At 40.0% G+C, this 24,733-nt stretch overlaps 3 protein-coding genes across 3 annotated transcripts in view; 1 reads left to right on the top strand and 2 right to left on the bottom strand.

Annotated features, from left to right (window-relative positions):
* Positions 1–24,733, bottom strand: part of LOC148341826 (uncharacterized) — a 447,376-nt gene that overhangs the window by 54,567 nt on the left and 368,076 nt on the right. The window lies entirely within an intron of this gene.
* LOC148341837 (uncharacterized) lies at positions 2,122–8,340 on the bottom strand. Its single transcript, XM_088283896.1, has 2 exons — positions 8,320–8,340; positions 2,122–3,741 (listed from the first exon to the last, which is right to left on the bottom strand). Exons 1-2 carry the CDS (start codon positions 8,338–8,340, stop codon positions 2,122–2,124), a joined length of 1,641 nt encoding a protein of 546 aa, XP_088140022.1.
* LOC148341836 (uncharacterized) overlaps positions 14,691–24,733 on the top strand; it is a gene marked incomplete at its 5' end in the record, with an annotated part of 30,433 nt that continues 20,390 nt past the window's right edge. Inside the window, one exon of the mRNA XM_088283885.1 lies at positions 14,691–15,279. Within this exon, the coding sequence (XP_088140011.1) occupies positions 14,691–15,279 (589 nt within the window). The remainder of the gene's footprint in view (positions 15,280–24,733) is intronic.

Here is a 24,733-nt window from a genome sequence, read left to right as displayed (position 1 = left end):
AATTTTTCCTGCAAGTCCACCAGGTGTCAGTATTCAGCAACACAGTGTCAACACAGTGTCAATACAGTGTGTCACTGTGTCAAAACGATACAGGATGCCTCAACTACCCATCACTCCTAAATAGTCTACACATACTTTAGATCCTTTATTCTTCAAATTTGTTTAACTCACGATTGTGCTGTGAGAGCAACATGTTCTTTTACTAAATGCTTAGATAATTTAAATGGTTGTTAATCGCCACCTCTTCAGATCTTTATTTTCTAAAAGCGCATTTCTTGTCTGGTATTTCAAAATTTCAAGTGTTCTACTCTGTTTTCATGGATCATTTGTTTAAGTCTCTTAATGTTGTGTCCTTAAATGTTAAAGGTCTGAGGGATATTACTAAGCGTAAGGCAATTTTTTTGTTTTGTAAAAAATCAGAAGCTGACTTAATTTTGCTTCAGGAAACACATTCTGGCGAGTCAGACGTTAATTTTTGGAAAACACAATGGGGGAATCTATCTTATTTTAGCCACGGCACTAATCATTCTGCAGGGGTCTTGATTTTCTTGCATAAATTCAAGGGAGAGGTTCTTGAGACAATATCTGCTAGTGATGGTAGATGGATTCTGTTGATAGTTAAACAAGACAACGCTAAATTCATCATTTGCATATACGGATTTAACTCTCACAGTCTTAATAAAATATTATTTGAATTAATAAATTCAAAATTAAAGGACCTCAACAAAAAATACCAAGGAGCTGTCACCATTATTTGTGGAGATTTTAACGAGTGCCCAGACGACACAAAGGATCGATATCCTCCTAGATTATCCCAGAGATCAACAAATAACCTTCTTGTCATTACTTTGCTCTAATCTCTCCCTGACTGATGCTTGGCGATTTTTTTAACCCCAATGTGGTGGAATTCACTTGGTGTAATAGAAATGCAACACTGAAATCTAGAATAGATTTATTTTTAATATCATCATCTATTCTTCAATTTGTAAAAGAAGTTCATCATCAATATGCCCCATTAACAGATCACATGCAAATAATTTTAAAATTGGGTAAAACCCAAGAAAACTGTTCGGTTGAAGATATATTTTATCCCATATTTTACTCTATTAGTATTGCAAAAGAATTGTTCCACAGCGTGACCTATGTTTGACCATATGGATGAGAAGACTTCACAGAGAAGCGGATGCCTGAGGACTGGATCAACGTCTGCAACATCAAAAGAGGTGTGCCGAGACACACCTCTGAAACAAAAGGACTGAGACTTTAGTACCAGAGCACTAAAAGGCATATCTGCCTTTTCAATCAGTGGATGACTGCCATTGATGTCTGTCTTTCCTCTTGTGTCTGAGATGTTTACATATTCCTGCTGGTGCTCCCCCCTTCATCCCTTAGTGCAAATACGTTGTATTGTTAGGGACTTCCCTAATAAAATAGAGGGCTCGGCGGAGTGTGCTCCAGAACGAAGTTGGAGATGTAACTGAGCACACCTCCGTTCGTTCTCCTCGCGAGTAAAAGATCAACTCTTGTCTTCCTTCCATTCATTTAGCCTTTGTTCAGTGAATGCTTAGGTGATTGAACCTGACAGTAATTATTAAATGCATCTGAGGGGATATTTGAAGAGTTTGAGTTTTGTTCAATGGACCATACATATACGAGCCAGCCTAACAAAGCGAGAAAACCAGCGCTGACTCCAGTCGCCATCAAGCTGCCAACTCCTGACATTCCAAAACCTTTGAGAGAAACTGAGACTGCTTGCGTTTCTCTTTCTTGTTCTTTTTCGAGTTCAACTTCTAGATCTGTTTTTCACCTTTTCACACAGCGTAATGAAGGCCAGTTGAGCAAGTGGAACAAGTAATTTTATTGATAGTGGAAGGCACCGATTTCATAAGCACCGTTTCTTCTCACACCTTTTCCATTAGGTACGATTAAAAAGACGACTGAAAAGCATAACGTTAACAAATGTTGCTCTAGGCAAATGCAATTAATTTCATGTTTGATGTTAACACAAAAAAAAAAACATCACTCAGACACAATGGTTCTTCTGGCACTGATCACATTGGCTTAATGTCAATAAAAAAGCTTTGCAAAATTCAATACATCATATTTTATTCAAAATCACATTTACATCTTACCACAAAGAGTCAGTTCCTTCAGTCTTTTTTGTCTTTTTTTTAAGCTTGAACGATCGCTGCAATTCTCACCAGCACAATTGTGTCTCTCAGCACTATGTTTAGTGGAGAATGTTTGAGCACAAACGCTGCAACTGAATGGCTTGTCTCCACTGTGTGTTCTTGTGTGGCTTCGTAAATGCGACTTTTGAGAGAAACTCTTGGCACAAACTGAGCAGGAAAAAGGTTTTTCTCCAGTGTGTGTTCTTGTGTGGCTTTTTAAATTTCCCTTTTGAGAGAAGCATTTTCCACAAGCAGAGCAGGAAAAGGGTTTTTCTCCATTGTGCTTTCTTGTGTGGTTTGTTAAATGCGGCTTTTGAGAGAAACTCTTGCCACAAACTAAGCAGGAAAAACGTTTTTCACCACTGTGTGTTTTTCTATGTTTTGTTAAAGCAGAGTTGTCAGAGAAGCATTTTCCACAAACGGAGCATGAAAAAGGTTTTTCCCCACTGTGCGTTCTTGTGTGGCTTCGTAAATGCGACTTTCGAGAGAACCTTTTGGCACAAACTGAGCAGGAAAAAGGTTTTTCTCCACTGTGTGTTCTTGTGTGCCTTTTTAAATTTGACTTTTCAACGAAACTCATGCCACAAACTGAGCAGGAAAAAGGTTTTTCTCCAGTGTGTGTTCTTGTGTGGATTCCTAAATATGACTTTTCAGAGAAGCTTTTACCGCAAAACGAGCAGGAAAAAGGTTTTTCTCCACCGTGTGTACTTGTGTGCCTTTTTAAATTTGACTTTTCAACGAAACTCATGCCACAAACTGAGCAGGAAAAAGGTTTTTCTCCAGTGTGTGTTCTTGTGTGGATTCCTAAATATGACTTTTCAGAGAAGCTTTTACCGCAAACCGAGCAGGAAAAAGGTTTTTCTCCACCGTGTGTACTTGTGTGGATTCGTAGATGCGACTTTTGAGAGAAACTCTTGCCACAAACTAAGCAGGAAAAACATTTTTCACCACTGTGTGTTTTTCTATGTTTTGTTAAAGCCGAGTTGTCAGAGAAGCATTTTCCACAAACGGAGCATGAAAAAGGTTTTTCTCCACTGTGCGTTCTTGTGTGGCTTCGTAAATGCGACTTTCGAAAGAACCTCTTGGCACAAACTGAGCAGGAAAAAGGTTTTTCTCCACTGTGTGTTCTTGTGTGCCTTTTTAAATTTGACTTTTCAACGAAACTCATGCCACAAACTGAGCAGGAAAAAGGTTTTTCTCCACCGTGTGTACTTGTGTGGATTCGTAAATGCGACTTTTGAGAGAAACTCTTGCCACAAACTAAGCAGGAAAAACGTTTTTCACCACTGTGTGTTTTCCTATGTTTTGTTAAAGCCGAGATGTCAGAGAAGCATTTTCCACAAACGGAGCATGAAAAAGGTTTTTCTCCAGTGTGCGTTCTTGTGTGATTTATTAAATCAGACTTTCGAGAGAAACATTTACCGCAAACCAAGCAGGAAAAAGGTTTTTCTCCACTGTGTGTCCTTGTGTGCATTGTTAATCGTGACTTTAGAGAAAAGCTTTTACTGCAAACTGTGCAAGAAAAAGGTTTTTCACCACTGTGTGTTCTTGTGTGACTTGTTAAATGCGACTTTTGGGAGAAGCTTTTACCACAAACTGAGCAAGAAAAGGGGGTTTCTCCACTGTGCGTTCTTGTGTGCGGTTTTAAAGACAGCTTTGAAGTTAATGAGTCAGTGTGACATGCCCTTTCACCTTTGGCTTGCCCATCATCATCATCAGGAGAGCGTGATAATGTGTCCTCATTATGTGCTTGTGATGGCGCCCAGTGGTCTTCGTCACCTTCTGTTGTCACGTGATAACTTGAACTGCTGCTTGGAGGCTCCGCCCCTCTGTTGTCCTCACTCTCATCCTTGTTTGCAGCTTCACTCTTTATAGGGACAACGTTCAGTGGTGACTTGTTGACCTCCTCCTCCTCCTTTTTGATGTGAGTCAAGTCTGGCTCCTCTTTTACAGAACGGAGATCGTTTTCACTGACGTCTGCAGGACACAAAAAGACAAATTTGGTTTGGTCAAGTCAAACCTCAGGCGGCGACTTTGTCTTATATTGTTTCTACATGACTTGTGCCTGCCGCACACGGAGCAATGCTCATGTTTCAAATGAACCAAAATACATGTTTGATGGTTTAAATGAAAATAAAAAAGCAAATGTGAAACACAGAATCACTTGCTAAAATGTGTTTGAATATATTGTTCTTTATGTAGTTAATGTCAGCCGAGGTCGGCCCTCCCACATTTTACAACATCAAATCCGGCCCCCTTTGCAAAAAGTTTGGACATCCCTGCTTTAGCAGCACAACTGTGATAAACGAGCATTTAAATAGGAAGCACGTTGCGGCTGATGCCCGATTTCATTCCTGAATTAGTCACAGACGTTTCTGGAAGCGAGCTGAAGTTAGCACACACAATCGTGTGCGTCTGATGGAACACCTGTTGTGGGACCCGAACATATTGATGCAGACCACTGGGGGCCATCACAACATCATGTCATTGATAAGAGGAATATTAAAATGGAATGGCCAGGGGTAGAAACAAACACAGAGGCAAAGAAATATATTTGGAAAATACGCGCTTAAAGCATGACGTCATAAGCAAGCGCGCAGCTTCCGAAGGTCTTCGACCACATCCACCGACCCGTCCACACCGGAACAAAAACACCCACCGCTAAATTCTTCTGATTTAGTGTGGAACTGACTGTAATTTTCACACAGGATGTCCAGTGCTACTCTAAAGGACTTCGACATAATTCATTAAGTCTTTGTGTCCCGATAACCTCATCTTCGCGCGTTGATGCTTTTCGGCGTAGTTAGCTTAGCTTGTTAGCTAGCTAGCCGCTAACGAAAAGAGGCACATGACTCATCGCCAAGCAGAGATCAAGTGCGGATTTTTTGGAATTATCATTTGAAAATGTGTGCGAGAACGACACCCAAGTGCAAAGAGGACCTTTGTGCAATAAAAGAAGAGAGCGAGCAACATCTTCTACTGCTGGACGAAGTTTGCAACCAGCCTCGTGCTGTGCCACTCAAAGCAGGTTTGTACACGAGTGGGTTGATCTGAATCAGAATGAATTGACCAAACCAAATCTGTGTTCATCTTTTTGTGTCCTGCAGACGTTAGTGAAAAATATTTCTGTTCTGTGAAAGAGGAGCCAGACTTGACTCACATCAAAAAGGAGGAGGAGGAGATTAACCAGTCACCAGTGAACTTTGACCCGATAAAGACTGAAGATGAAAAAAAGGATGAGAATGAGGACAAAAGAGGGGCGGGGCCTCCAAGCTGCAGCTCAAGTCATCACGTGACAACAGAAGGTGATGAAGACCACTGGGGACCATCACAAGTACATAATGAGGACACATTATCACACGCTCATGACGATGATGATGATGATGGGCAAGCCAAAACTGAAAGGGCATGTCACACTGACTCATTAACCTCAAAGTTGTCTTTAAAACGGCACACAAGAAACCACGGTAAAGAAAAACCTCTATTTTGCTCAATTTGTGGCAAAATTTTCTCTCGAAAGTTTCATTTGACAATTCACACAAGAACACACAGTGGAGAAGCATCTTTTCGCTGCTCAGTTTGTAGCAAAAGCTTTTCTTTAAAGTCAAATTTAAAAACACATACACGATTACACACTGGAGAAAAACCTTTTTCCTGCTCAGTTTGTGGTAAAAGCTTCTCTCAAAATTCAAGTTTAACAATCCACACAAGAACGCACAGTGGAGAAAAACCTTTTTCCTGCTCAGTTTGTGGAAAATGCTTCTCTGTAAAGTCAACGTTAACAAGCCACACAAGAACTCACAGTGGAGAAAAACCTTTTTCCTGCTCAGTTTGTGGCAAAAGCTTTTCTGGAAAGTCAAATTTAACAAGTCACATAAAAACACACACTGGAGAAAAAAACTTTTCCTGCTCAGTTTGTGGCAAAAGCTTTTCTGTAAAGTCAAATTTAACAAGTCACATAAAAATACACACTGGAGAAAAACATTTTTCCTGCTCAGTTTGTGGAAAATGCTTCTCTCAAAAGTCAAGTTTAACAGAACATATAAGAACGCACTGTGGAGAAAAAACCTTCGCCTGCTCAGTTTGTGGCAAAGGATTCTCTCTAAAATCAACTTTAACAAAACATAGAAGAATACACAGTGGAGAAAATCCTTTTTCCTGCTCAGTTTGCGGAAAAAGTTTCTCTCAAAAGTTAAGTTTAACATATCACACAAGAACACACAATGGAGAAAAACCTTTTTCCTGCTTAGTTTGTGGCAAAAGTTTCTCTGATAAGTCAAATTTGACAAAACACATAAGAACACATAGTGGAGAAAAACCTTTTTCATGCTCAGTTTGTGGCAAGAGTTTCTCTCAAAAGTCGCATTTAACGAGCCATACAAGAACACACAGTCGAGACAAGCCATTCAGTTGCAGCGTTTGTGCTAAAGAATTCTCCACTAAACATAGTACTGAGAGACACAATTGTGTTGGTGAAAAAAGCAGCGATGCTTGAAGCTTAAAAAATGACAAAAAAAACTGAAGGAACCGACTCTTTGTGGTAAGACGTGAATGTGATTTTCAATAAAATATGATGAAATTGAATTTTGCAAAGATCTTTTCTTGACACAAAGCCAATGTGATCAGTGCCAGAATAACCATTGTCTCTGAGTGATGATGAGTTTTTTTGTGTGTTAACATCAATCATTATAAATGAAATTAATTGCCTTTGCCTAGAACAACATTTGTTAACGTTATGCTTTTCAGTTGTCTTTTTAATCGTACCTAATGGAAACGGTGTGAGAAGAAACGGTGCTTATGAAATCGTTGCCTTCCACAATCATCAATAAAATCACTTGTTCCACTTGCTCAACTGGCCTTCATTACGCTGTGTGAAAAGGTGAAAAACAGAACTAGAAGTTGAACTATAAAAAGAACAAGAAAGAGAAACGCAAGTAGTCTCAGTTTCTCTCAAAGTTTTTGGAATGGCAGGAGTGTAGTCCAGCAAAAAGGCCACGATTCAGACTGATATCCAGATTTTCCTTTTTTATTTCTCCTTTTCCTCTGACGGCGTTCGGAAATTCCGGAGCCCCTTAGGGGACATGGAAGAAAAAAAAACAACTTTGCATTCCCTCGCAAAATCTTTGCTTTCCCTTGCAAAGATAGTGAATGTTCGTTTATTTATTTTTTTAATACGTGTTTATGTACTTCCGGGTCAGTTTGGCTAGCCTAGCCTCTGATGCGCGGCTGTTTGAGAGACGACAGTACGTCAGATGCGGCAATAATCTTAGAGGGTGACTTGGAACGTTTCTTGCGGTCAAGAGATGTCCCTCACGGTGACATTCTGCACATGAAAAGCAACAAGGTACATACAATTAACTCAAACGCACATGTCAAACTCAAGGCCCGGGGGCCAGATCTGGCCCGCAACCTCATTTTATGTGGCCCGCAAAGGGCAAATCATCTGCATCAACTTCCTGTTTCTGGCATATTTTCTTCACTTTTAACAACACTGAGATATGAGATATTGCCATTTATTTGTTAGCAGTCCTCCCCTTTTAAAACAAATGGAAAAATTGTTGAACAATTACTTAGGAGCTTCTGATTTCAAAACTGGCTTTCCATTCAATTTATATGGGTTCACAGTCATACCGGCCCTCTGAGGGAAACCACAACTACGATGTGGCCCGTCCACAAAAATGAGTTTGACACCCCTGTTCTAACGAAATAACCTTAATAATAGCAATATGGGTCCCTACTGTTAATGTTTTTGCATAATACTAGCGTGCAAACTGTTTACCTTTTGAGTGGCTAGAAAAGTATTGCTTTTCTGTTTTCAATTTGTTGTTCATTTAAATCCTGTTATTGCATTCAAATTACTGTGAAGTGTAACGTTAAATATTTTTCTAAATGTTTTTTGTACAACGCAACTTTAGTTTCGTTATGAAGCAGCGTAGTTCGTACCCGGAAATGACGTCATCAAATCGGATGTCGCGGAAGCAGGAAGTATAATAATAGATCACCAATAAGAGAGAAATGTGATGATAATGAAGTCCAATCGAGCACAATCTGCATACATCTTTTGCCTTTGGGAGCATCGTGGGTACGTACAAGTTTGTGTTATGAACATTGACTATTACTCTAACTATCCTGAGATTGCCCAACTCACCAGCACCACTGCACAGTCCATTATTGTGCACATGAAAGGGTTCTTTGCAAGACAAGGAATTCCGCAGTGTGTTGTGAGTGACAACGGTCCGCAATTTGACTGTGGAGAATTTCAACAGTTTGCAAAGCAATATGGATTCACTTCAAGCCCTTTATACCCACAGGCAAATGGCCAGGCTGAGAAGGGAGTGCAAATCATCAAGAGACTGCTAAGGAAGGCCAAGGATGATAAGTCTGATCCTTACCTTGCCCTATTGAGTTACAGAGCTGCACCTCTGGAGTGGGGAGCTTCTTCGCCTGCTGACCTACTCATGTGCCGTAAGCTTCGCACCACGCTTCCACAAATACCACAAGGACATGACAACAACATTTGGATTGAAAAGAAGAGAATGCTCAAACTCAAACCGAAAATTGCATATGACAGAGCTACAAAACATCTGGAACCTCTTTCTGAGAAAGACACTGTAAGGATCGATGGACCTAATTGTTGGGACAGAAAAGTGACTGTCCTGATCGAAGCCGGACCGAGATCTTACATTGTGGAAACAAAGCATGGACAAAGAGTGAGGGGGAACTGGAGGAGTCTTCTGAAGGTTCCCGGGAACTGTAAGAAATCTTCTGATGCGGCTGAGGCTGCAAAGCAGGCGGATACATCGAAGGAGCACAGACCTCAACCACCAGCAATTTCTGGGATTACTGAACCTCTTCGAAGATCAACAAGAGTTAGACGACAACCGGACAGGCTGATTGAAAATGTTTAATGTTGTGTTTTTGTTGCGAAAACGGTTGTAGAGCTGCTTGTTGGCATAAAAATGTGTGGATATTGATAAGAAGTGAAAATAATTGATAACAAAACAAAATTATCAAAATAATAATAATAAATAATAATAATGAAAAAAAGGCACAGGCATTGTTTAACGTTTGAAAGGGAGATGTAATGATAGCAGTTATATCATTGGCCACTAGTTGGCAGTATTGCCTGATGTGTGTTTTGGTTACCAGACGAACAAGTGTGTACGCACAAAGACGAGAATGCAAGTCAATAAATAAAGAGACACAAGCCAGCAGCGTCACGTTACCTGCGTGTAGTGATGGGTAGATGAGGCATCCTGTATCGTTTCGACACAGTGACACAATGTATTGACACTGTGTTGACACTGTGTTGCTGAATACTGACACCTGGTGGACTTGCAGGAAACATTTGACAGGGTCATCTGACACTGATCTGTCAAACTAATTTTATCCAATTCCATTGATTAGCGACGTGATGTGTTTTTATATATCCTATTTCGTATTACTTTCCATCGCACTAATTATTCTCTTATCTAATTTATATATTTAACTGAATTATTGTTGTATTGCACTGGAGAGAGGAGCTCTCGAATCTCGTTGCACACTTGAGTACAATGACAAAGGGATTTCTGATTCTGATTAGGCATTTCCTTTCACATTATTTTTACATACATGCAATTTCATAAAAAAAATCTTTGATATTTGAGACGCAGTTGATAAATTAAGAGAACATCTGTCTGAATGCCCAAATAAAAGTGTTGTGAATGACAATGTACTCATTGTAATTAAAGATTTTTATTAAAAAAATTAGTTTCTCCAGCGTTTTGTTATTCAGTCAATTTCTTTTTTTTGAGGCAATTTCCCCCGCCTTTGAGAAGATCCTCTCACAAGGCACTGAAGAGGCCGGTGTGCACAACGCCTGTGTGGCTAATATAAATAGGTGAGGGAACGTTGCCTCCATGGACTTCCAGTATAAGAGCGAGTCTTCCGTACGTGCAACGTGTCCTGCTGACATATAGCGCTGCACCTCTGAGTGCGCATCAACAGTGACGTCTTCCATCTTGTGGATATTTAACGCAAAGTAATGCGCCAATAACTCGATGCTTGTTTTGAGCGTCCATCCTGTTGACAGATGCGCGTCCCTATGAACACGGTTTGGCGCGCGACCGCCGTGTCGACACGATTCCGGTAGTGGTCACGTGACTTTCTTAAAGCGGTACGCGCACCGACACGGGGTTTGCCCTGGAAGCTCGGCGCGCGCATCGACGTCTCAGTGTCGCTGGACCCATCACTACCTGCGTGACTTCTTAAGACAGAAGACGGAACATTACAGTAACCGTGAAAAAAACCGAATCGTAAACACACTAAAGCTGTTCCTTCTGGTTATTTACAAAGAATTTTTGTTTAAAATCCCCCTGGCTATTCTTTTTGTCTTTTCTATATTATGTACGTATTAATAACTGTGTTTGGTTTGCTAATATTAATAAAGTTTTTTTTTTTTTACAAAAAACGTATGAGTAAATATTTATCATCTCATCAATATTTGCACAATAGAGTACTGAGTTTCGAGATCCTCACTATAATAGTTCTCAAAATTATATTTCTTTTCAATTTAGCTTAGTGAAGGGATATTTTATTGACAATCTAACATCAATATACAAAGACAGAAAAAAATGGTGGTGGGGGGCGCGAATCTTTTTCCGCTTGGTAGGGGCGGGCGTGAAATAATTGAGAAGCACTGCGAGTATATGCAGACATTATATTCATACAATCTCGCAGCCCGAGTGAACCACAGCATTGTTGCAAGTTCGTTCGGAGAAACATAAACGTCCCACTGCTGGAGCAGCAGCGGCTTCTCGGGGCAAAGGCGGAAGTGACGTCAGAGTTTACTCGCCAATGTGGCGTTATTTTAGTTATTTTGTAAAAAAAAAAATTATCAACCAAATTAAAATATTATATGAATAATATATGAAAATAGAACAGACATGGGTAAAAACAAACACAGAGGCAAAGAAATATATTTGAAAAATACGTGCTTAAAGCATGACGTCATAAGCAAGCGCGCAGCTTCCGAAGGACCTCGACCACATCCACCGACCCGTCCACTCCGAAATAAAAACAACCACCGCTAAATTTTTCTGATTTAGTGTAAAACTGACTGTATTTTTTTCACAGGATGTCCAGTGCTACTATAAAGGACGTCGACATAATTCATTAAGTCTTTGTGTCCCGATAATCTCATTTTCGCGCGTTGATGCTTTTCGGCGTAGTTAGCTTAGCTTGTTAGCTAGCTATCCGCTAACGAAAAGAGGCACATGACTCATCGCCAAGCAGAGATCAAGGGCGGATTTTTTGGAATTATCATTTGAAAATGTGTGAAAGAACGACACCCAAGTACAAAGAGGAACTTTGTGGGATAAAAGAAGAGAACGAGCAACATCTTCGACTGCTGGGCGAAGTTAACAAGCAGCCTCCTGTTGTGCTACACGAAGCAGGTTTGTACACGTCTTACTCATTTGCTTTGTCAAGAACGACTTTCTATCGTTAAAAATATGCATCGCAACATTAAGTTGTTTGGGGAAATGCGTTCGAGGTTATTGCCATTTTATTTTTAAATATTGCCTTTTACTTGCCAGTTTGCTGAACATTTGTTTATGCCAAATAAAATCAGTGCAGACAATAAATGCCAAAGAATAACCAATAGTGGGGGGTGAACTCCATGTTTTTCCCAGTATAAATTTTGAACTGTTAATTTAACATTTTACATATTGTGGTTTTTAAACTAGGCTGACAGATGTAGTGTATTTTTATATCCACTGTTGGAGTTTAGCCACCGAGAAAATGAGAAACATTTAGGAAATTAATCTTGAAAGCCAAACTTACTCCAATGCGTGTTATTTTTTTGTACTCAAGAAGAATAGGGTCAAATAAAGACTCAACAACAGCTGATTATAGTTGTGGTATTTTAGTTTCTTCGATTTTTGGAGTTCAGGAAATAGTACAAAGACAGATATCTGGGTGGCTTTTTCTTAATCTCATGAGAAACTGTACTCAGACGAGTACAATCGAAAAAATGTCGCGCTGATCTCAGCCCAGCCTCACATTTTATAGGAGGTTTTTTATGTCAAGGGTCATGTAGGTTGAATCGGTCGTCCTTTCTCCTTCCCCCGGCCCGGTCCACGTTCCAGGTCCAAGGCTGACCTTCTCAGGCAGTCTCTCCGTCTCTCCTGCTCACATTCCCCTGTAATCTCGTCAGTGTACAGATTGTGTGGTGTATGTTTTCCCAGATCAAATTATGTGTTCTTGATAGCGTCCCTGTGACGTCCTCCCCTGCCCAACTTGATATGTTTGAATCTTCTATGGCCTATGTGGAGAATGTGTTTAGTCGTATTTGTCCATGTAGTGAGATCTGGTTTGTCATCAGTTTGACCTGAGCAGACTGAATCTGTTTATTCGGAATGAGAGTGTGGGTCATGAAAATACTATGTGTGCAATTTTGAGGTCTTGCATTTAAACTAAGTCATATAAATTTATGCTCTGCAATTGGCTGGCAACCAGTTCAGGGTGTCCCCCGCCTACTGCCCGAAGACAGCTGGGATAGGCTCCAGCACCCCCCGTGACCCTAGTGAGGAGAAGCGGTCTAGATAATGGATGGATGGATGGATATAAATTTAACATATGGATGCTTCAGTAAACACCATGACTACAATCCCAGTCAATCTTATCGATGCACTGCACTTCTACTTCCATTTGAGAAATGCTTTTTGTTTAATCAATGTCAAACATATCCAGTAAATATGAACCTGCTAAATTAAATAATTGACCTTCTGTCCCGTAAGTGTTTAAAATAATGCCAGCAATCGTAATACAAACCTTCAATATTCATGTCCGGTGTGGCCATTCCCTATAAGAAGGGAAGGCCGGAGAGAGGGGACACCTTTCCCTTTTTTCTTTTTGGGGAGACTTCTTTTGACATCAGCATGTGACGAGAATAAAATCTTTTTTCAAACCAAAATGGCTGTGTCAGAGAGGTTCTTTCCATCACCAATTCTGTAGCAGGAAGCCACAAAAACAGATGCACGAACCGTGTTTAACTAGAAACCGTTTAGCTCGCATTGAACAGAAGTGTGACACAAACATGTCTTGTAAGATGAAACCGTTCGAACAACAGGAAGCGTGTGAACGGGTGTGATGAAGTCAAAGTGTTCATGTTTTTCCATTCTTTATGAGTTTGCATATACAAATTGCTTTGCTGCGCTTCAATAAAATGCCGCACAGGAGCGGGAAAGCTTTTCTCTTTGGCGGACTGCTCCTCGCTAGTGACAAAGACAACCTTGGCTGGGTGATTCATTTATGAAGGCTTGTCTCGTTTTTGACAAAAACTGTGCACACTGCGGCAAAAAGATCAATGGCGGTTGATGAATTTTAGTGGATGAAACACAAGGGATTACGTTTTTTTTTTTTTTTTTTTAAATCAAGTACGTATTGGTCTTATTTATCAACTTTGTACTGGCTCGGTCAATGAATCTCAGGTGGCCCTGCACTGTCTTGTGCACGTGTGCGTAGTTTCACCCCATCCAAACATTTAAAATACATTTCATGCATCCATCCAGGGTTGCACGGATCTCATCAATGAACAAGCGCATGCTGCAAGGAATGCATCTGCATCTTTGGCTTACTATGGGCTTAAAAAGGGAGACCGTCACAATGCCCTTTTCCACCAACAAGCCCCGGAACATTTAGTTCTATCTCTTAATGCAAAATGAAATACTTGTAAACATATTTCACTTGAAGGATTCCTATTTTATCAATGACATTATGTTGCGATGGCCCCCAGTGGTCTGCATCAATATTTTAGGGTCCCACAACAGGTGTTCCATCAGACGCACACAATAGCCTGTGTGTGCTAACTTCAGCTCGCTTCCAGAAACGTCTGTGACCATGTCAGGAATGAAATAGGGCATCGGCCGCAACGTGATTCCGTTTTAAATGCTCGTTTATCACTGTTGTGCTGCTAAAAGGAGGTTTACATAGTAGGACGTAAGTTTGTGAAATGCCCCCATGGTCCGGTCCAAGTTGGGGTCGCACGCATTGCTCCGTGTGCGGCAGGCACAAGTCAAGGTAGCTCGGTAAAAACAATATAAGACAAAGTCGCCGCCTGAGCTTTGACTTGACCAAACCAAATGTGTGTTTGTCTTTTTGTGTCCTACAGACGTCAGTGAAAACGATCTCCGTTCCGTGAAAGAGGAGCCAGACCTGACTCACATCAAAAAGGAGGAGGAGGAGGAGCAGATCAACAAGTCACCAGTGAACATTGTCCCTATAAAGACTGAAGATGAAAACAAGGATGAGAGTGAGGACAAGAGAGGGGCGGAGCCTACAAGCAGCAGCTCAAGTCATCACGTGTCAACAGAAGATGATGAAGACCACTGGGGACCATCACAAGCACATAATGAGGACACATTATCACACGCTCATGACGATGATGATGATGATAATGGCCAAGCCAAAGGTGAAAGGGCACGTCACACTGACTCATTCACTTCAAAGCTGACTTTAAAAGGGCACAGAAAAACACACAGTGGTGAAAAACCTTTTTCTTGCTCAGTTTGTGGAAAATGCTTCTCCCAAAAGGGACATTTAACAGAACACACAAGAACTCACACTGGAGAAAAACCTTTGTCCTGCTCGGTTTGTGGCAAAAGCTTCTCTCGAAAGTCTCATTTAGAAAGGCACACAAGAATGCACAGTGGAGAAAAACCTTTTTCTTGCTCAATTTGTGGCAAGAGGTTCTCTCGAAAGTTTGATTTAACAATCCACACAAGAATGCACAGTGGAGAAAAAACTTTTTCTTGCTCAGTTTGTGGCAAAAGCTTCTATCAAAAGTCTGATTTAACAATCCACGCAAGAACACACAGTGGCGAAAAACCCTTTTCCTGCTCAGTTTGTGGCAAAAGCTTTAATGTAAAGTCAATTTTAACAGATCACACAAGAACACACACTGGAGAAAAACCTTTTTCCTGCTCAGTTTGTGGCAAACGATTCTCTGAAAAGGGAAATTTAACACAACACACAAGAACACACAGTGGTGAAAAACCTTTTTCCTGCTCAGTTTGTGGCAAGAGTTTCTCTCAAAAGTCTAATTTACGAAGCCACACAAGAACACACAGTGGAGACAAGCCATTCAGTTGCAGCGTTTGTGCTAAAAAATTCTCCACTAAACAGCATGCGGAGAGTCACAATTGTGCTGGTGAGAAAAGCAGCGATCCTTGAAGCTTAAAAAAAATAAAACAAAAAACTGAAGGAACTGACTCTTTGTGGTAAGATGTGAATGTGATTTTGAATAAAATATGATGTATTGAATTTTGCAAAGCTCTTTTATTGACACAAAGCCAATGTGATCAGTGCCAGAAGAACCATTGTGTCTGAGTGACGATGATTTGTTTTGGTGTTTACATCAAACATGTAAATAGAAAAAATTGCCTTTGCCTGGAACAACAATTTTTAACATTATGTTTTTCAGTTGTCTTTTTAATCGTATTTAATGGAAAAGGTGTGAGAAGAAACGGTGCTTATGAAATCGTTGCCTTCCACAATCATCAATAAAATCACTTGTTCCACTTGCTCAACTGGCCTTCATTACGCTGTGAAAAGGTGAAAAACAGAACTAGAAGTTGAACAATAAAAAGAACAAGAAAGAGAAACGCAAGCAGTCTCAGTTTCTCTCAAAGGTTTTGGAATGTCATGAGTTGCCAACTTGACGGGTGTGATAAAGTGTTCATGTTTTTCCATTCTTTATGAGTTTGCATATTTAAAATACTTTGCTCTGCTTCAATAAAACGCTGCACAGGAGCGCGTAAGCTTTTCTCTTTGGCGGACTGCTCATCGCAAGTGACAAAGACAATCTTGGCTGGGTGATTCATTTATGAAGGCTTGTCTCGTTTTTGACAAAAACTGTGCACACTGCGGCAAAAAGATCAATGGCGGTTGATGAATTTTAGTGGATAAAACACAAGGGATTACGTTTTTTTTTTTTTAAAAAATCAAGTACGTATTGGTCTTATTTATCAACTTTGTACTGGCTCGGTCAATGAATCTCAGGTGGCCCTGCACTGTTTTGTGCACGTGTGCATAGTTTCACTCTTTCCAAACATTTAAAATACATTTAATGCATCCATCCAAGGTTGCACGGATCTCATCAGTGACGAAGCGCATGCTGCAAGGAATGCATCTGCATCTTTGGCTTACTATGGTCTTAAAAAGGGAGACCGTCACAATGCCCTTTTCCACCAACAAGCCCCGGAACATTTAGTTCTATCTCTTAATGCAAAATGAGATACTTGTAAACATATTTCACTTGAAGGATTCCTATTCTATGTTGCGATGGCCCCCAGTGGTCTGCATCAATATGTTAGGGTCCCACAACAGGTGTTCCATCAGACGCACACAATAGCCTGTGTGTGCTAACTTCAGCTCGCTTCCAGAAACGTCTGTGACCATGTCAGGAATTAAATCGGGCATCAGCCGCAACGTGCTTCCTTTTTAAATGCTCGTTTATCACTGTTGTGCTGCTAAAAGGAGGTTTACATCGTAGGATATCTGTGACCATGTCAGGAATGAAATCGGGCATCAAAAGGGAGGCTTACATCGTAGGACGTAATTTTGTGAAATGCCCCCATGGTCCGGTCCAAGTTGGGGTCGCACGCATTGCTCCGTATGCGGCAGGTACAGGTCAAGGTAGCACAGTAGAAACAATATAAGACAAAGTTGCCGCCTGAGCTTTGACTTGACCAAACCAAATTTGTCTTTTTGTGTCCTGCAGACGTCAGTGAATACAATCTCCGTTCTGTGAAAGAGGAGCCAGACTGGACTCACATCAAAAAGGAGGAGGAGGAGGAGGAGATCAACAAGTCATCAGTGAACGTTCTCCCTATAAAGACTGAAGATGAAAACAAGGATGAGAGTGAGGACGACAGAGGGGCGGAGCCTACAAGCAGCAGCTCAAGTCATCACATGACAACAGAAGTTGACGAAGACCACTGGGGGCCATCACAAGCACATAATGAGGACACATTATCAGACGCTCATGATGATGATGATGATGATGATGGGCAAGCCAAAGGTGAAAGGGCATGTCACACTGACTCATTAACTTCAAAGTTGTCTTTAAAAGGGCACACAAGAACACACACTGGAGAAAAACCTTTTTCCTGCTCAGTTTGTGGTAAAAGCTTCTCTCAAAATTCAAGTTTAACAATCCACACAAGAACGCACACTGGAGAAAAACCTTTTTCCTGCTCAGTTTGTGGAAAATGCTTCTCTCATAAGGCAAATTTAACAAGCCACACAAGAACACACACTGGAGAAAAAACATTTTCCTGCTTGGTTTGTGGAAAATGCTTCTCTCATAAGCAAATTTAACAAGCCACACAAGAACACACACTGGAGAAAAAACATTTTCCTGCTTGGTTTGTGGTAAAAGCTTTTCTCTAAAATCAAGTTTAAAATACCACACAGGAATACACAGTGGAGAAAACCCTTTTTCCTGCTCAGTTTGTGGCAAAAGTTACTCTCGAAAGTCTCATTTAATAATTCACACAAGAACACACACTGGAGAAAAAACATTTTCCTGCTTGGTTTGTGGTAAAAGCTTCTCTCAAAAGTTTTATTTAACAATCCACACAAGAACACACAGTGGAGAAAAACCTTTTTCCTGCTTAGTTTGTGGCAAACGTTACTCTGATAAGTCAAATTTCACAAAACACACAAGAACACATAGTGGAGGAAAACATTTTTCCTGCTCAGTTTGTGCCAAGAGGTTCTCTCAAAAGTCGTATTTACGAAACCACACAAGAACACACAGTGGAGACAAGCCATTCAGTTGCAGCGTTTGTGCTAAAAAATTCTCCACTAAACAGCATGCGGAGATTCACAATTGTGCTGGTGAGAAAAGCAGCGATCCTTGAAGCTTAAAAAAAAGAAAACAAAAAACTGAAGGAACTGACTCTTTGTGGTAAGATGTAAATTTTGATTTTCTATAAAATATGATGAAATTGAATTTTGCAAAACTCTTTTATATACATTAAGCCAATGTGATCTGTGTCAGAAGAAGCAACGTGTCTGAGTGATGATGATTTGTTTTGGTGTTTACATCAAACATGTAAATAAAATTAATTGCCTTTGCCTGGAACAACATTTTTTAACGTTATGCTTTTCAGTTGTCTTTTTAATCGTACTTAATGGAAAAGGTGTGAGAAGAAACGGTGCTTATGAAATCGGTGCCTTCCACAATCATCAATAAAATGACTTGTTCCACTTGCTCAACTGGCCTTCATTACGCTGTGAAAAAGTGAAAAACTGAACTAGAAGTTGAACTATAAAAAGAACCAGAAAGAGAAACGCAAATCGTCTCAGTTTCTCTCAAAGGTTTTGGTATGTCAGGAGTTGGCAACTTGATGGCGACTGGAGTCAGCGCTGGTTTTTCTCGCTGTGTTTGGCTGGCTCGTATATGTATGGTCCATTGAACAGAACTCAAACTCTTCAAATATGCCCTCACATACATTTAATATTTCACTTTCTGAATAAATTTCTGACTTGCTAAAAACACTTTCTAGGTTGAGCTCTATCAAGTGTTTGGGGTTTGTTGCTAAGCAGAATCTCACTTTGGAAAAACTATCATTTTGTCAAACATACCAAATATTTTTTTTCATGCTATATTATATTTTTTATACATTGGATTATTTATATAATGAAATTGGAAACCACATACAGACTTAATTCAATTAATAAGAAATATAGAAACATTTTATAAATATTGAACTAATTGAGAAGAGTCCTAATCTTGAAATAAATATTGAATTATAAAAAATATTTATATATTAAATAAATTCAATTACCCGACCCCGGATGAGCGGCAGAAAATGGCTGGATGGATGGAATAATTTAAATTGCATACATATTCAAATGAACAAATTTGTTCAGAAATATTCAAGAGTGAAATAAAAAGGTTTAAATTAATATTGATAAAATTTAACATTAAAATAATTAAAGAAATATTGTAGTATTACATAAGCAAGCTTAAATATAAATTGAAATAAATTTAAAAAAAAGTTGTGTATTTATAAATGGCCTAATATAGATATGGGAAGTAATTCTCTTTATGAAACTATGAAGGGACTGGAGCTCACAGAAGTGACCAGTCTTGGTTCTGAAGTTCCGATGTAACCAGATACTGCCCTGAGAGAAAATAGGCCTGAGCATTGTTTATGGTGGGGGCAATTCTCTCGCCAGGTCAGTGACCTTCCAGGGTATGGAAGTAATTTAAGGTGGTCACGAGTAGACTGGTCGTATCAAAGGGGAGACGCATCTGCTCTCCCTCTGGGGGACTTTTGGAGGGAAATCCCGAAGACTAGCGGGATGGGAATGCATATGTAACAAAGGAAAATTAGATATTCATGTCCTATTTGGGCATTCCCTATAAGAAGGGAATGTCTGAGAGGGGGCTCGCACATTTTTGGGGAGACTTCTTTTGACATCAGCATGTGACGAGAATAAAATCTTTTTCGAACCATCGCCAATCCAGCCTTGCTCGGCTGCCTCTCCGGAAGGCAGCAAGGACCCACACTTCAAAGACAAAATATACTACATATTGAAAGAAAAATAATACTCAAATATTGAAATAAGTATAGAATTGAATGAATAAACAACAAAGAAATAAATACCTCCTGGGAAATATCATTATTTTTAACATTTGTCAACATTTTTCTTTCTTGCACATTCTTAAGCAATCATAATTTTTTTACTTTTACTTTTGAAGTTACTTCAGTGCATTTCACACCTGTGCCTTCGGGGAATTCCTACTTTGTTCTACTTGATTAAATCCCCATCAAAATATCATCATTTATGACACCACGGCTGGACAAATAATATCCAGAAACACACTTACGCACCACTGAGTGAGTGTTGGACGATATAGCTTCTTTTGAAAATGTCCTTGCAAGTTCATCTGCAATTAAATCCACGCTTTTCCCTCCTTTGGCCATTGTGGTTTAAAAAAAAGCAAGAATATATTTTAGATTTTTGAACGGTCGCCAATTACGACTTCCGGTTGATTCTGCATAGTGTTGCACATATAATAATAGGGCAAAGCTCATCCAAGTGCAATATATTTATTTATTATCGTGGAGGGGGCGGGGATGTGTTAACACAGAAACAAGCGCATAATGTGTCAGCACATCGGTTGCATCACGTTTCATACGTCTAATGCAACACGAGCTAGCGGAATTCTGATTGGATTCAAAACTCACCTAAAAATACAACGCTCAGCTATAATATGACATCAATGTGAAGATTCTGATCATTTTTTTTTATTGATTATGTTCGGCCAACAGAGAAGGCCTTGAAGGCCTACCACTGAGTTACTTAATAGCCTAAATTAAACTTTACTTTCATCAATAGAGTTAAAGTTATGCTTTATTGTAGGATTTATGTAATTAATAGCCTTTAGTGTACTTAATGTAAACTGGTAACGCTGAAAAAACAAAACAGACAGCAATTCAAGTTTAAACCCATATACTTGAAATGCGCTTTAGAAATAAAGTATATTTTTGCACACATTACACCGACATTGAGTTACTCCAGATCGACGCTGACCTCAGTGATTAAGAGAGCCAATCAAAAATCGCAACCCAAAACACAAGCAAACAGGAAAAAGTGACAAACAAGAAAGCTGGCAAAGTGAAGAGTGTGAAACAGGTGAGAAACCCAACAACATTTTACGTTTGTATTTCCATACGTTGTAATTTATGGATGGTAATAAATCTTCATTTCTACTTCTAACATAGCGCAACTGTTGTTTTTTGGGGGAACTTCTGGCATCAGCTAATTTGACACCAATACAATCTTTTTCCAACCACCAGAGTGTCTCAGATGTTTTTTTTATATCACCACTCCAGCCTTGCCTGTCGACCTGTCCGGAGGGAAGCTGGGCCAGACCCGCACATCAACAACAATAATGTTAGCGCCATTTCACAAATGTTTATATTTTTGTGGATAATGATTGCAAATATTTGTTTTTTGCCATTTTTATGTTTGTAACAAGAAAGTATACATTTCTTTGTCTTTTGTAATTATTTTGATTTGTGGAGTGAAATGTGTCAACGTTAGAGGGCGCAATTCTTTATTTACTGTAATGCACGAAGGAGAAAGTGTTTTATTTTGGTTGAAGAAGAAATAAAGATGATGGCGAAGGAGCAACATGGTCTTTTTACCGTGCTTCGACCATCAGTGTTTGTTCACGCGTAAAAAGTTGTTTTTATTCGCCACCCAACGAAGAGGTTGAACAACGAAAATAAGAAGAAACGAAAGGAATCTAAATAACCTCTACATTTAGTAAAAAGACCGCGCTCACAAGAGAACGGTGAGCCGAGACGAACTGAAAGCACCCTCGACGGACCTTCAGGAAACAAGCTACAAATTGGTAACTTGTGTGCATAAGCCAAAGAAGAGAAATAAGACAACAATGTGCGGTGGTCTTCAGCAGATAGCACATATTAAGAAAGCAACGCATGCTTTGTGTTATGGACTATTCTACTCGGAGTCTTATTAAATAAAGAAGCAAAGATGGCAGATGACGTGACGCAAGTAACCACTGAGGACGCACATGCGTGCAGTACCAATAATGGTCAGAAGAGAGCGCCAAAGTACACTGAAAAAGGCCTTGAGGACTTTTTGAAGCGGCAAATCAATTTAAGGAGAGTAGAGCTTTCACAAGTGACGGCGAAATTGAATAAAATAAATGCCTTGATGACAAGTAATGAGAATCCAGATACAGTTGATGAACTATCGACGCAAGACATCTACAAGACAACGTGGGACCAGATGACAGCGCATCTTCAACAGGACGAACAACAGGAAGGCGTCCGGGATTCTGCACATCCAGGGCCGGGTCCAGTAGCTGTGGTTCAACTACATCATCATCTGTACGTCGCCTGGAACAAGCGGAAAGAGCTTCTCTGATGGCAAAAGCAGAGAAGTTAAAGGAGAAGCAAGCTCTGGAAATGGAAGGATTGAAGTTAAAGGCAAGGAAGGAGCAGCTTGAAATTGAAACTCAAATTGCTGCTTCTACTGCAAAGATTAAAGTGCTTGAGGAGAGTGAGTATGGAGACAATGAGGACAAAGGTGTAACCTTTCAGCGTGCAGACTCATTTAGTAGCATGCCCCCCGTTGTCATCAATAAACGGGCAGAGCCTCGCTTAAACGGATCACAGTATAAAGTTAAACAGGAAATGCCAACGCGAACGGTTGACATAGACACTGAGGTTAACTTGTGTGAAGTAATGCTAAAGCAGAATGACATTACAGAAATGTTAGTTAAGCAACAAAAACAAACAAACTTACCTCAGAGGGATGTTCCTATATTCAGTGGTGATCCTTTAGATTTCAAGTCATTCCTAAGAGCTTTCGACCATACAATTGTCAGCAAGGTTGATAATGATAGTGACAAGATTTATTATCTTGAACAATTCACAAAAGATGAACCTAGAGACTTAGTTCGAAGTTGCCAACACATGAGCCCTCAAAAAGGCTATAACGAAGCAATGAAACTCTTATACTATCATTATGGCAACGAGATCAAAATTGCAACAGCTTACCTGAACAAGGTTGTTAACTGGCCTCAGGTGAAAGCAGATGATGCCAAAGCTTTGCATAGTTACTCTTTATTTCTAACTGGCTGTAACAATGCAATACAGGATATTAATCATCTTGACGAACTCGATAATCCCACAAATCTCAAGGTCATAGTTTCTAAGTTGCCTTACAAAATGAGAGAAATGTGGAGGGTTTTTGCCTTCGACATTCAGGAAAACTCTGGTGGAAGAGCTAGGTTTTCAGATTTAGTGAGATTTGTTAACAGACAAGCTAAAATAGCTTCAGATCCGCTGTTTGGAGACATTAAAGATGTTGACAAGGACAAGCAGCATTCAAAACAAAACAAGACGTATAGACCGAAGGGCAGTGCATTTGCCACCAGTGTGGCACCTGCAAGAGAAGAAAAGATTCCAAATGGTAACAAAGGCATCATAAAGCAAAGAGTTGATGCGTTTAAGAGTCCGTGTGCATATTGTGAGAAAAAACACTCACTTGCGGACTGTCAGAAAATAAGACAACTGCATCACAAGGAAAGAGTGGAGTTCCTTAAGGGAAAAGGACTGTGCTTTTCATGCTTGACTCAAGGTCATTTGAGTAAGGACTGTAAGAAACGACTTCAATGTGATGAATGTTCAAAAAGACATCCCAGCCTCCTTCACTATGTTAAAACAGAGGACGGAACAGTTGAAAACAAATCCAATGATGGCAATGACATTTCACATACTGAAATCCCCAGCCCTACTGCAATCACAAGTGGAACATGTGGTGCCACTGGGGCCGGTAATGGCAATAGAATTTTGGCTATTGTGCCAGTTCATGTTAAGCTCAAGAAAAACAACAAAGTAATAGACACATACGCCTTTTTGGACAATGGTAGTGACGCAACTTTCTGCTCAGAGAAGCTCATGAGACAACTTGGTGTAGAAGGAAAGAAGACTAGATTCCTTCTCCGCACGATGGGCCAGAAAAGGGTTGAGCCAAGTTACATTGTTTCAGGCTTGGAAGTTAGCGGTGTAAAAGAAAATGTGTACATTGATTTACCTGACACGTACACACACAAAGACATTCCAGTTTCGAAAGACAGCATCCCAAGGCAGACAGATTTGGAAAAGTGGCCTCATTTGAAAAAAGTTGATCTGCCAGCTATAGATGCAGATGTTGGACTCTTGATTGGAGCAAATACTCACAAGGCAATGGAGCCATGGGAAATCATTCACTGCGTAGATGATGGTCCCTATGCAGTCCGTACAATCCTCGGTTGGGTTATCAATGGACCTTTAAATAGAACAGACTCTGAAAATGAACACAGTGCTTCTGTCAACCGCATCTCACTGTCAGACATTGAAACACTGTGTGTGAAACAGTTTAACCATGACTTTCCAGAAAAGATTTCTGAAGAGCAACAAGAGATGTCACAAGAGGATAAACACTTCATAGACTCAGCCAAGAACACTGTTAAAAAGGTTGAAGGTCATTATTGCATTGGCCTCCCACTTAAAGATCAGTCTGTCAAACTACCCAACAACCGTAACCTAGCTGTGCAAAGAGCAGAAAGTCTCAAAAGGAAACTGTTGAAAAACAAAGATTTTCACGAAGAGTACACAGCATTCATGACAGATCTCATTGATAAAAAATATGCTGTGTCTGTGCCAAGCGAACAACTGGAACGTGATGATGGGAGATTATGGTATATACCTCACCATGGGGTGTACCACCCACAGAAAGGAAAACTCTGTGTTGTCTTTGACTGTGCTGCCTCATTTCAAGGCAATTCATTGAACAAGGAACTTTTACAGGGACCTGATTTGACAAATTCTTTAATTGGAGTTTTAACCCGTTTCAGACACGACCACATTGCCTTGATGTCTGATATAGAGGCAATGTACCACCAAGTGAAAGTTCCACCAGAGGACACAGATATGCTACGTTTTCTCTGGTGGCATGAAGGAAACCTGGATGAACCACTGCAGGAG

This window comes from Idiotropiscis lumnitzeri, chromosome 2 (assembly GCF_059441095.1).
Source record: "Idiotropiscis lumnitzeri isolate Australia: NSW breed Sydney's pygmy pipehorse chromosome 2, RoL_Ilum_1.0, whole genome shotgun sequence".
NCBI classification, from domain to species: Eukaryota; Metazoa; Chordata; class Actinopteri; order Syngnathiformes; family Syngnathidae; genus Idiotropiscis; species Idiotropiscis lumnitzeri.
This window is presented reverse-complemented; position numbering and strand designations above follow the sequence as displayed.

Excerpts from the sequence above, each read along its gene's own strand:
- LOC148341837 (XM_088283896.1), bottom strand. The coding sequence starts at position 8,340 with ATGGACTGTGCAGTGGTGCTG. Across the intron at positions 3,742-8,319 it reads TGGACTGTGCAGTGGTGCTG|TCGCATTTAACAAGTCACAC; the intron begins GTGAGTTGGGCA and ends TTCTCCCAAAAG.